At 41.6% G+C, this 13851-nt stretch overlaps 1 protein-coding gene across 4 annotated transcripts in view; it reads right to left on the bottom strand.

The window, feature by feature from the left end:
- Positions 1–1536: 1536 nt before the first annotated feature.
- Positions 1537–13851, bottom strand: part of GALNS (galactosamine (N-acetyl)-6-sulfatase) — a 60755-nt gene continuing 48440 nt past the window's right edge. For all 4 annotated transcript variants that reach the window (XM_074201143.1, XM_074201148.1, XM_074201163.1 and 1 more), the window contains 2 exons: positions 9582–9699; positions 1537–4098 (listed from right to left, as the gene is read on the bottom strand). In XM_074201143.1, the coding sequence (XP_074057244.1) occupies positions 4012–4098; positions 9582–9699 (205 nt within the window). In that variant the 3' untranslated portion in view covers positions 1537–4011. The remainder of the gene's footprint in view (positions 4099–9581; positions 9700–13851) is intronic.

Genomic DNA, 13851 nt, shown 5'->3' with positions numbered 1-13851 from the left:
TGGCCCTGAAGAAATAAATTGGTTTAGGCAGAATTGTCCTTTTTATGATATTGATGAGCAAATTGGCTTTTTTTCCAAATTCTTCAATATTTCTAAATGTTTCCAATGGTTTGTGTGAAAAGCATTTTGTAATTGTGTTCATATAGTTTCTGAGTTTGTTTTAGAAGGGAGATTACCAAGTTATCCTATATTGTTTCATTATTTCAAATAGAATTTCTTTTTGTCTTTTGCTGCTAGGCTTTGTTGGTCATATGAGAAATGCTGATGATTAATATAACATATCCTGTAACTTTGCTAAACTTAATTAAGAAGTTTTTTACTTGATTCTCGAGGATTCTTCTATCATCTATAAACAATTATAATTTTATTTCTTTGTCTATTCTAATTCCTTCAATTTCTTTTTTTTTTCCCTTACTGCTGTAGCTAACATTTCTAGTATAATATTGAATAATTAAGCGGTGGTAATGGGCACCCACTAAGATCACCTCCTGATCTTATTGGGAAGGCTTCTAGCTTATACCCATAATACTTGATGGTTTCAGAGAATTACTGCTTATCATTTTGAAGAATGCTCCCTTTATTCCCATGCTTTCTAATGTTTTCAATAGGAATGGGTGCTACATTTTGTCCAAAGCTTTTTCAGCATCTATTGACATCTCTTATCATTTCTGTGGGCTTTGTCAGTGATAAGGAAGATTATGTTGATAGCCTTCCTAATATTCCTTGTGTCATTCCCACCTGGTCATGGAGTTCAAAGCTTGTGATATATTGCTATAATCACCTTGCTAGGTTTTTAATATTTTTGCATTGAGATTCATTAGGGAAATTGATCTATACTTTTCTTTTTCTATTTTTAGCTGTTCCTGGTTTAGTTAGCACCACAAAAAGTTTGACAGAACTCCTATATGTTTTTATAAATAAATTTTATAGCATTGGAATTACCTGTTCTTTGAGTGTTTAGTAGGATTCTCTAAAGAATTCATCTGGCCCTGGGGTTTTGTTTTTAGCAAATTCATTAATGGCTTATTTATTTTTCTAAGCTGGGTTATTTAGGCATTCTATTTCCTGATCTGTTACTTTAGGTAATGTATATTTTTGAAAATATTCATTGATTTTGCTGATTTGTCAGACTTATTGGCATATAATAGTACAAAATATCTCCAAATGATTGCTTTAATTTCTTCATTGATGGTGATTTCACCCTTTTCATTTTTGACACTCGTTATTGGGTTTTTCCCTTTCTTTTAAAAAAAAATGTCAAATTACCCAGAGGTAGGAGGAGAGGGATAGGCTCCTTCCAGCTCCTTTGCTTGGGCTTTCAGGACTTGGACACCAGGATCTCCCCATCTTAGTTCAGGTCCCTTTTTGTGTAGTTTTCTCCCATTAAAGTGAAAACTCCTTGAGGGCGGGGGCAACTTTACTTTTTTCTTGTTATTTGTTATAGCTCCAACAACTGACACTTACCAAATGATTAATAAGTCCCCCAACCTTCCAATCTGACAGAGGGGAAAAAAATACATTCAAATTAGGCAGAAGTAGCTGTTTCTTTGGAATCATTTATTTTACATCCTGAGTAGAATTGTTTTTCACTATTTCAAAACTATTTTTAATCCAATACTTATTTTACATCCTTTATACCAAATCACTCTTAAAAGTACTCTGTCAATATTTAAAAAATCATTAGTTGAAATCTCTAGAACTGCAGCAGTAATCTTGAATTATATAATGGACAAATAAAAATGGACCATTTCTCCAGCAGAAGAAGAAAAGAATTTCGCAAGCAACTTCAGTGAAGGTAGAAATGATGAGATTTGGTCATAGACTGGTTATATGGGGTTAACAAGAGAGAGAGGACTTTAGGAGGGGAAGCTGGTATGGTGGGAGGATGGGAAAGAGGCTGGTTTATGGGGAAAGATGACCTCTACCTACCTTGAGATGTCTACAGGAAATCCAATTTGAGATATCTTGGCATGAAACCCATGAAATCTAGGTTATGGTTGGAAAAGAAGATCTGGAAATACTTTACCTAGAGGTCACTGAGCCCATGAAAGTTGATAAGATTACCAAGAGCACAAAGTGAACAGAAAAAAGGACCAAGGTGGAGCACTGGGAGACAACCATGGTCAGGGGGCACGATGTGGAGTATCACAGAAAGCAATCAAACCAAGAGACGGCAGTGCCATCGTGAACACCAAGCTGGTCCTCCCCACCTCCAGGGCACTTAGGACACGGAGCCAGGCATAGTTCAGGGCCTTCCTAAAATCTGCCAAGTGGTGAGGACCAGTTTTGTGTTTTCCTATCTTGCTGCTCCAGAGCAGAGAGGGGAGGACAACACCTGCTCTGGAGGATCTCGGCTCCCAGGTATGTCTCTTGTGTCCTATTTCATACTTGGTAGGGAGTCAGAGGGCAATTGGGAAACCAGGAAACACTGCCTTCAGGTCTGCCTTTATCTTTGGGAGGAAGAGATGGAGAGACTCAGAATTCCTGATTCCCATCCCTCTGGTCCCCAACCCCCCCATCTAATACATACAGGGAGTAGCATATCCCCCAGAAGCTGTCTCCAAGCCATCTCTCCTTTTGTGGGGAGAGAAATCAGCACATCTATCGATCTTGGAGAGACTAGCAGGGTGGCTCCCATTTCTTATCCCTTGAGGTCACTTCAAGGAGAGAAGCAGCCACCCACTGTTCTCCCCTGATTCCTCACTGTGGTGAGGACAGCAAAGACCCAGAGTTCCTAGCTCCCTCCCTTTCCCTACTGTCTGGCTTGAGGCTGCCTCCCAGCACCATGGGCTGGCCCTCAGGGCTCTGCAGTGGCCTCCAGGATAATGTCAGACTCTGGAGATGGAATGAATACTTTCCACTCCCCTCCACATCACTACTAAAAGGCAGAGAAATTGAAGCTGCTGAAATTCCAGGTTCTCACCGTGGACAACACAGTAAGCAGTAAGTTGGCAAATTCCATTTTTGAATGGTGTTTTGGAGCCTGGGGTCCACAAGCAGGGAACTTCCCCAATTCCCCCTTCTATTTCCTCTAGGCCAAAAGCACTAGCCTCAGCATCCCCTTCCCAGCTCTCCTCTGGACTTCCTGCCTCACCACCATCTGTCCAGTTGAACCGTCTGTGGAGCATGGTGACAGGGAGAGTGGCTCAAGAGGAAGCCAGGAAGCCTCAGGGCAGGATGTGATGGGCTGGATGGCAAACGGGTGGCCTCTCTGCTAGACCCAGGTTCCTTCCTCTAGCCTCTCTCTCTTGAGTAACTGAAACCCAAGTTTGGCAGCTGCACAGTTAATACTGGGACTGAAATACTGGGGAGAAAGATGAGAATAGAGCTTGGCACACTCGTTTGTGCACACACACACACACACACACACACACACACACACACACACACGAACACACACACACGAACTTAAGGTTCAGGTCCTGGAGAAAGCTTGTCAAGAAGGTAATTAGAAATGCTGGGGATAATAATACCTTGTCCCTTTGCAGTACCAATGCAAAGATAAGCGAGATGCACATGTCAGCAAGTATTTCAAGGATTTAAGAGGAAAAGAGAACAGCAATAAGGAGTATTTGTTTTTTCCCCTTCTCTATTGCCAGCCTGTAACACTGTGGTTGATATGGGGGAAGGTCCCCTGCCAGCTGGTTTGAGGACAAGTTCCAGGGTGCTCCCCTATTTTCAAATGTTGGTCTTTGGGAAACATGATTTTTCATAGGGAGAAAAGCCATTTCTGGGTTTCTCTCTCCTGGGTGGTCATCCCTCTGGGCCACAAACCTTCCCTCACTAGAGAAATGTTATGGAGGAATTTAACACCGGGCAACAGCTTGCAAAGACAGGCATATGCTCTCGTCTCTCACCAGGGAGCTGTCGAAAATCTCTGCTGCAACCGAGGGATGTGACAACTTGTCTCTCTACATTCTATGTTCTTGCCTCTCTGATGAGCCCCACCAGGGCAGGTGTGCTCCCCGTATCTGCCGTGGGGTCCCTGGGATCCACGGGGAGGAAGGGCCACTAGTGGGGCCAGAAGCACTTCTTTGGTTCGGACTCTGGTGGGGTCAAGCACCGTCCCAACTTCTCACAACCAGCAGGGGCCCAGTTCTGTCAATAAAAACATTAAGGAAGAAGGTGAGATGAGCTCAGATCTGCTGCCCGGCGACTCAGGGCTGAGACCTTATCTTTGGCTCAGAGGAGACAGGATCTGATCACCGCATCCCCACAGAGCTGAGAGAGTGGCTAGTATGAAGAAAATGGAGGTGATGGTGGTCACATCAACAAGTGGGAATCATGACCTGGAATGCATGCGCTCCAGTTGGGGGGCTGTTTAAAGTGCTGGCAAGGACCCATCAAGATTGACAGGGCCAAGCTGGAATGGCTTTTTTCCAAACTATGTCCCTAGTTCTGTTACCATCTTCTGTGAAGTCTATGGAATTTCTATGAGAACCCAGTTTTCTTCCAAAACCTTTTAAAAATACCCTGTAGGAATAAGGGTCTCAACAAATCCCAACAAATGAACTAGCTAAAGGGTTCTTACTGAATTTAAACACATTAAGTTAAAAAAGAAATTCAGTTACCAGTCTTCTGGTAAAATTGAACTGGTGCTGCTGTTCAAATGCTATCAAAACTAACCAGTTAAGAAGACCTGAATAATGCAATTGTAACTGAATTGTCATATATTAACAATGTCTATATTATCTCCTACCACTGTTCAAATTGATTTCTTTCTCCACTTGGGGCACTTTGCCAATGAAAAAAATAGACTGACCTCAGTTGCAATGCCTTCTATAAAAAGAAAGGCCACTTTCATCTTCCACTTTTTGTCCTAAGATTGATTTATTCTGTCTCTGGAAACATAGGTTCTGAATGATGCCTAATTCTAGCAAGTTCCATCTCTGCTAAAATGGAGCCAATTCCAGGTTCACTGTATTCCTTTGTTGACTAGCCCTTTAACAAATATTAATTAAGCATGTACTAATTCAATTTAAGGGACCTTTATTCAGTGCTTATTAGTGGGAGAGATCCAAAGATAAATTGGAGAAAGACCCTGCCCTGAAAAAACTTATACCTGCTATAGATTAAGTTCTATATTATAGGATAACAAATTTTTCAGCTAAACTGAAACATGATAGGTTAAGTAGGATAAAAAAACATGTCTTATAAAGTAATTTTTCACATTGTGGATAGAAAGCCACCCTGGAGAAAGGAAGATCTGAGTTCAAATCTGGCCTCAGATACCATGGGTGACTCTGAGCAAGAAACCTCTTAGCTTCAACTGACAATGGCAACTACTTCCTAGGATTGTTGTGAGGATCAACTGAGATAATACGTGTAAAGTTTGCAAGTTTGATTATGGATATGTCTAAATGCAATAGAAAAAGCAAGAGGGAGGAGACCTGTGATTTCACTGGCACATTGAGCTTCCAGATGAGAAAACTCTCTTTTCCAATGCCAGTCAGCAGCTGATCTGTAATTCATGTCAGCTTGGAGAGTTGCTGAGATCACTATAAAGTTAAATGCTTGCTTAGGTCACTGAGGTAGCATGGCTCAGAAGTCAGATCTGAACTCAAGTCTTTCTGGCTCTGGGGCTGACTCTACCAGCATGTACTGACTCGCAAAGAGACTAAAAGTTTACTTATGTTAAACTTTTTTTTAAAGCCCTGGATCATCTTTTTTTTTTTTTATTTTGTACTTAAACAGGAGGTAGCTGTCAAGGTATAGATAGATGGGCCCATTTCCAAACAGGTTATTTTCTGTAGATGGGCAGTTAACTTATGCAACATATATGTTGTACAGAACATGCACTGTTTACTCTGGGTGGTGGTGGAGCTCTGACAATGTGCAGGAACCTGGGTCTACTAGAGAAAGTGATGGAGGAAGATGAAGTTTTAGTCCCATTGGAGCTATTCTCATCCTTTCTCCAGGAAGTGGAGGAGGAGCCTATTTGGGGGATAATGGTGGGAAAGAGTCCAGAGGGCCTATATTATAGTGAAAAAAAGCAGGACCCAGAAATACATGTAAGCATACACATGATGTCTTGAACAGGAAATCTAGTTTTTAATTTGGAAATTCAGTTTTAGAGATGCTTTCCCTTAGAGGACATCAATGAGCTGCCATTTTGAGTCTGGATACAGACAGTTCCTGTGAGGAACAGTAGATGGTGGTGGTGGACCAGCAATCGTCCAGGTTTTCCTGACAAGGGCCGTGTTTCCACATCAATGATCTGGTTGACAGTAGAACTTGTCACCGAGTAGGCACTTGGGTGGGGCTGCTAACACCTTGAGAGACAAAAATAGCCTCCTTAGTGACAAAGTGAAGAAATGGTCTGTCAAACGGAGGATTCTGCTCCATGGGGAAAAGAACAAATTGGCATGGGAAGGGCAAACCCAGAAGCCCTTGGCTTGTACCAGCGACCGGAGAGGTGGGCAGGAAATGAGCTGGGGGGACCAGAGTGGCAAGGGAAGTGCTCCTTCTCTCCTCACAAGCGGGTGCTGCCCCAGGAAGGAGGGGGACGTCAGATCTGACATGGCAGCCATCTCAGAGAGGAAGCAGAGATGCCAGAGAAGCCGAGAGCTTATGAAGTGACAGTCAGAATCCAACAAACATCTCCCCTCTGAGTCAGAAACAAAGTCACTGCTGACTTGAAGACCAAGGGTTAATCCGGACACTTGAGCCTTTTATGAAGCAAGGAAGAAAAGTGCGGGGCTAACACACGGCTCTTAGAGTGTTTTTGCAGCAAAACAGGGAATCAAAGGAACCAGACTCGGCAAAGACCTATTAAGTCAGCTTGTTACTCCCCTGGCTCCCATCTAGCCAAGGAAGGATTGTTTCCTACAGTCTGTTCTCCTGGGCTTTGTCCAGTTCAGTTTAAATGACTCAATCAGTGGGGCATCCACTGCTACCTTGAAGGGGACTATTTCGCCACCTCAGAGACCTTGCTGCTAGGAAAATTTTCCTAATATTCTGACTAAATTTTCCTTTGCACAATTTCTTTCCATTACTCCTCATTATTCACTCCTGGATGGCTCTGAACAATGATTTACCCCTTTGGTATATGTACCCATCTGGACTTGTCGTCCGTACAGATTCCCAAATCTTGGGCTTTCAGGGCAGCTTAGGAGCCCTCAAAATAAGGCCCTCTGAACATAAAAAACAACTTACAGCTCCCAACTCTGCAATTTAGTTTGATCCTGGAATTTGATCTTAATTTATTTCTCCTAAACAGAACCTGAGCTTACAGAATTGTGTGACATCAGAAAGAGCAGAAGATTGCCCCTTCTGCTCAATGACTCCAGCTGGAAGGGTCCCCTGGGGGCCTTCCTTCCACGGAGGGAGCCTGGGATCATGGTTGTCTATGCACATGTCCCATCTCCCATGCTGCTCCAAAGCTCCTCAAGGCAGGGATGGGGTCCCCAGGGCCCCCACAGCACGATGCTCTACATTTAAGAGATGTTCAATAAGCATTTGTGGAAGGAAAAACAGATCCGCAGCTCTGGGGCTGTGTCACAGGGATATGGTGGAAATGCAGCTTTGTCAGCTGGTCACTGAGCATTTATTAAGCACCTACTATATATGGGTGCTACACTAGGCTTTTGGCTCTCTAAGGGTTCCCTGGCTCCCATTTCCTTGTCTCGATCTCCAACAGAATGAAGTGGTGGTGTTGGAAAAGGGGGAGAAGGAAGGAAAAGGGGACATGGACAAGACTCCAGTTTCAAATCTGAATGAGTGGAGTGCCAGACCCTCCACCATGACATTTGCAAAAGGCTCAGGAGATCATTGGGTTCAGCCACTGACCTCCCTGGACCCTGGCTCTCCCCATTTCCTGGCCCCTCACATGCACCTGACAGAGGGCGGGGGAAGTTAGGTGAGACTTGCCTAGGGTCAAACAGCTCATTACTAACAGGGCCAAAGGGGGAGGCTCCCACTGATCAGCCAGACTGGGCCTCACTCTTGGGTTCTGGGTGCTGGGTGTCTCTTCTTTGTCAGGTGGCCCTGGGAGCTTCTGGAGCCGCAGACTGCTTGGGCCAGGAAGACAGCCTGCACACAATATCCAGATCTCTCACAGGTTTTTGCAACATTAGACTGGAATGCACTCTCCTTTTAGGAAAGTTGGAACAACTGTCTACACTTGTACTTCTTGATTTAAAAGTAGGGGATTAAGTTAAGTTATTTGATTGTTTTATGTTGCTTTTATTCTGTCTTTTCTCCTGATTTCAATATTACTGGGTTTTTACAAAAAGTAAAACAATCTTCTTATGAATTATTTTGAATATAGATTAAAATTTTTATGGAACTTAATGAAAAGAGGAAAGAGATAGTGAAGCCAAAGAAATGAGATAAACAACAATTTGACAAATTCATAAGCAAAACATCATCTGTGTGAATGGGTCTTAGTCCAGTTGAGAGGAGTCAGGGAGCTTACTCATAGCTTTGGGGAGCCAGAAGGAATCCAGAAAGGGACAGTCAAATCCTGAGGAAAAAACTAACACTTTCAGGGCAGAATGGGGACATTTTCATGAGTGTTGTTGCCTATTGATGAAGGTTTTAAAAAAAGAAAAGTGGATACAGATCATGAGTAGTTGGTTAAATAGATGGTGCTGGTCACCAGAATGGGAATTTCACCCCTATGCATCCACTAAGTCAGTTATATAGAGACCAGTCAGTCTGGTGTGGAACAAAGAGAAGTAGTGAAGACATCCAACAATTCACAGGTCTAAGAGCCAGGAAAGGACCACTGCAGGATAGCTGGGTAAAGTCTTACTTCTGACCTGCAGGAGCTTGATGACCGTGGGGTAGCACAGTTTCTTCTTCTCTTTAATTAAATTTAATCTCTTGGTCTCTGGAGCAGTTCCTATGGCTTCCAAGGTGCCCACACAAATGTGTAGAGTGTGAGTAATAAGCCACAATCATCAGCAACAAGTTAAATTTGATCTCTGAAGTATAACTGGGACTTGGTGTCAAGTGGACAGAGAGAGGTCACTGATGGAGCTTCTCTGGTCGAGCATCAAAGGGCTCCCTTCTCTTCAACAATTTTAGGACTAGCTGCCATTTTATAGACTGCTTTCAAGTTTACAAAGCACTTAACTCACAACAGACCTGTGAGGCAGGGATTGTCAATATTATTCTCCCCAATTTATCGTTAGGAAAATTGAAGGAGTTTAAATAAGTTAACCATGAACATTAAGTATCAGAGCCAAGATCCATGACACTAGACCATGAGTTGAAGGGCCACTTTCAATGAGTGCACTCAACAAACACTGATGAGGAGGGGGATCTAGTTAGCCCAGGTGGGTTGGAGCTCCTGTACTCATGTCTAGGGGACTAGGGAAAGGAAGGAAGGAGGTAGAATTGCTAGAGATTACATGGTATCTGAACATAGACAGATTCCCCATTATTACTAACTAGGGGTTGGCCTCTTTGCCTGTAGTCATTCCTGGCCCACTGACACTAGTAGTGAATTCAAGTCTGCTTTCAATCAAACCTCAGCTTCTTCAGCCTCCTCAGTGGAAGGCGAAGGCCTTTTTGCCATTTCACCAAAGTCCTGAGATGGATCGGAGGCATTTTATGTTTATTCACAAGCCTCTTACCATGACTGCTGGGTTACACACGTTGAGCTGAGGCTCTGCCGGAATCATGGTCCTCTTGTGTTCCTCAACGATGGGACTTATCCTGAGAAGGGCATTCTGGTACTCAAGGCTGGAAACACTAGACACAAGAAGAAAGAATAATCAAAGGATATTCCCACCTTATAATACCAAATCCCTTGGCTGAATTCTCCAAGCCATTTGGATCTTTTATACAGTTACATTTATGTCACAGAACACCCAAAGGCCTTTTAGTTTTGCTTTTCAAGTATGATATATATTTTTTTAATCACAAAACATCTACACATATTTGAAAAAGAAATACATATAGGTATTTAGCCTATAGAAGGTCTATTTGCTTATATAGGATACTGCTTGATTCAGAGTTGTAACTAGAAAAAAATGAATAGAAAGATGTATAACTTTGATGCAGAATATTATTTTTTCAATATATTTTATCTAATTTATCAAATGATTTTCAGCTACATGTAAAAATGTTTACATTCATTTTAGAAAAAATTTGAGTTGCAAATTCTTCTTTTCCTACTCCTGTACTTGAAAAGGCAAACAATTTGATATCAATTGTTCATGTGAAATTATGCAAAACATATTTCCATATTAGCCATGTTGCAAAAGAACATAGTGATAAGAGAAAAATAAAGTAAAAATAAATTGGCTACAAGCTGTATTCAGATTTCATCAGTTGTCTCTTGAGGTGGACAGCATTTTTTATCATGAGTCCTTTATCTTAGATCATTGTATTGCTGAGAATAATTAAGTCATAGTTGATGATCTTTACAGTATTGTTATTACTGTGTATGTTTTCCTGTTCTGCTCACTTCATTTTGCATCAACTCATATAATTCTTCCCAGATTTTTCTGAAACCATTGATTTCTTATATTCCATTACAATCATATTCCCCTGTTGATGGGCATTTCCTTGATTTCCACTTCTTGGCCCCCACAAAAAGAGCTACTCTAAATATTTTTGTACATACAGGTTCTTTTCCCTTTTGGATGTCATTCTTGCTAGAGAAATCCCTATGTAAATAATAATGAGTGGCAATGAAATGTTAGAGTAATGCTGGAATGCCATGCAAATGTCACTGGACAGGTGTCTCTCTAGTAAAAAAAGAATTTTCTTTCTAATGCTAAAAATATCACCTCAGAAGTCATATCTTTACTATGCTACCATGAAATTATGGCAGTCAATGTGAGATTTCAATTGTCCAGTCACATTTTCTTTACAGCAAAGTCCAGTAGGCCTTCTTGAAGTGGAATTTTGTTTTGGAAAGCAATCTATCAACTCCAATATTTGGGGGCATAAATTTTGGGCAGGGCAACTTGTGAGATATATTATATCCTCGCTAGATTCTCAAACAGGCAAAAGCCTACCCTCCCTCTTCTCCTCAAACCCTCAGAGTCTTCCTAGAAAAATACTAAATAACTATTTTGGAACATGTATCTATTATTTTAATCAACTTTTTTAAAATCACCCTCACTATAAATACATCCTTTCCCTTATCCAGTGATCCAGTTCTTATAATAAAAGCAAAAAAAAAAAAAGGTCAAAAAACAATTCAGCAAAGATGACCATCTGGCACTGTATAGGCACAGGAGCCCACCTGTATATAAAGAACTGGATAAGTACATTTTTCTAACTTGTCTTCAGGGCAGGTTTTCCTGATTAAGCACTGTTGAGTTCAATCCTATTTTTTTTCCTTCTTTTTTTTCAACTGTCCCTGTGTGTACTTTTTTACCCTATTCACTCTATCTCATGTCCTTCATCTCCCCCTTTTCCCTAAATTCCTCAACTTGACTCTTATGGCACAGTAATATTCCAGCGAAGTCATGCACCACGGTTTACTTCACAGTTGCCCAAATATTGGGCAACAATCCATCAACAAGGACTTGGGAGCACACATCAAGGGCTAGGCAACTCTTCTATGGCCAGGCTTTATAGGATCGATAGCACAGGCTGATTGTATGATAAATGAGTCTTACATTTTGTCAAACACTTTTTTTGGAATATGAATTTTCAACAGAGTCTTCCTAGGGGATGAATATATATTCTGAGTAGGGGAACAACCTGATCAGAATACTGTTTTAGGGAGACCAATCTGAGGGCAGAGATATACCTTAGAAAGCTAGGGGCAATCTTCCACATACTTAACTAAGGTCATCCAAAGAGAAGCTACAAAGAATCAATGGAAATCTGAGACTGACTGAAAATAAAGGTGAGGGGATAATAAAAGGATAAGCTAAAATATATGGAAAATGTTAGTACTTTATCATTTTAAAAAGGGCTTATTTGATTCACACAAATCCTCTTGGGTCATCAGGTTGAGGAATCAGACTAGACTCAACCAGGCCTAGGAGACCAACAGTGAGACCCAGGAGGAACTGCTTTAAGGTAGACTGTCTGCCATTCACACAAAAGACAGTGCTTGAAACAGGCCTCGATTCCACACCCAAATTTCTTTTCACTACATAATGTGGCCAGGAATGATTCTGAGGGTTATAAGCATGAGGGCCTAGGAGGGTAACTGCTAATAAACCCATAATAAAAGTGACAAAGTAAATATGATGACCTTGGTTATCCAAAGGAAAATGTCCAATGGCTAGAGTTCACCAAAGATATGGATTTGAAAGTGATCCCATAAGAAAAGAGAGCAGAGGAAAGGATGAAGAGAAACAAGTCAAGGAGGTACAAAGGCCTAGGCCTCTAAGACTCTCCTATGGGAAAGATTTGAAGACAATTTGCAATTCTTTATGTGTGCAGCAGCTCAGACTCTAGAAGGGTCTGGTATGATAGGTCAAGAGTATATAGTCAGGACGGATGAATGGCGCAGTGGAGAGAGCACCGGCCCTGGAGTCAGGAGTATCTGAGTTCAAATCTGGCCTCAGACAATAATTACCTTAGCTGTGTGGCCCTAGGCAAGCCACTTAACCCCACTGCCTTGCAAAAACCTAAAAAAAAAAAAAAGTATATAGTCTTTTATGAACCCTTTCCTTCCCATGCCTTTTGTCTTTTGGAGAAGAGCATCAACACACCAGGAAAGTTGGATAGGCCTCAAGAATTCTACTTTGATCTAGGCTAGTTTGAAGAACATTTAAAGGGTCCCAGGAATCCATCTGAGTAAGTTTTGGAGATCAAATGGCTTTGCTTTCCCATGAGTCAGGCCATGAAGATCTAATTTGGTCTAAGACCCCAGGACAAACAGACTATGTTAAAGCAGGTCCTCCTGGGTATTGCTATTGGTCTCCTAGGCCAGATTGAGTCTAGTCTAGTTCCTCAACCTGATGAGCCAATAGGAAACAGGTTGGTCTTCTTGAAACAAAGAGCCCCTGGACATCCTCTCTCACCCAAGCACAACTTGACTGGAAAATAGGCATTAGTGCTTAAATGGATTTAGTTTGAAGGTTCAAGGCAATGCTGAAGTTTCCACTAGTTTTCACCCAGAGTTAGGGATATTTCCAAGTTTGTGCACCCCATCTATTAGGGAAGGGATGGATTTAAGTGGCTTCTACTAATTTTGACATAGTAATACTCTAAGTACTTCTCAGACTAGGGATTAATGATTTCAATTTGCCCTTCACACCACAAGTCATTGTTGTGAGGTGACATGGAAGTAGAATCCAAGAAATGTATTGTTTCTGGGTCTAAAAAGATTCATGAGGGTGATACCAATTCCAATATTGACCCTCTAATGAGCAGTGGCACTAATCCTTCTTGATAAAAAAAAAAAGCAAAACAAGATAACACCCAATCAGGAGTCCAGTTACAGGCAAGCAGCTTCCAGTAAGCTCTATAAATGTCACATCTATTAGGCAGTATTCCAAGAGAAGAGTGGAAAGATGGGCAAGGGTAACTGGAAGAGAAAGGGAAGGAAATTTTTGGATCAAAAACACTTAGGTCAACTACTGCTCCAATCTTCTGGTGTCAGGAATTACTTGTACCACAAAATAAACGCATATGGGGCCACTTAGTCTCTCTGATGGGAGCTGTCGAATATTTGTGACCATGACCACAAGTAGGAGGAGGTATTAAAGATAAGCTGATTCATCTAGTATATCTTGTTTTTCTGTTTGTTTTTGTTTTTTTTAGATTTTGACAAGGAAAACGGGGTTAAGTGGCTTGCCCAAGGCCACACAGCTAGGTAATTATTAAATGTCTGAGACCGGATTTGAACCCAGGTACTCCTGACTCCAGGGCCGGTGCTCTATCTACTGCGCCACCTAGCCACCCCTCATCTAGTATATCTATGATTGT

This window comes from Macrotis lagotis, chromosome 1 (assembly GCF_037893015.1).
Source record: "Macrotis lagotis isolate mMagLag1 chromosome 1, bilby.v1.9.chrom.fasta, whole genome shotgun sequence".
Taxonomy (NCBI): domain Eukaryota; kingdom Metazoa; phylum Chordata; class Mammalia; order Peramelemorphia; family Peramelidae; genus Macrotis; species Macrotis lagotis.
The sequence above is the reverse complement of the archived record's forward strand: the minus strand, read 5'-3'. Positions and strand labels throughout refer to the sequence as shown.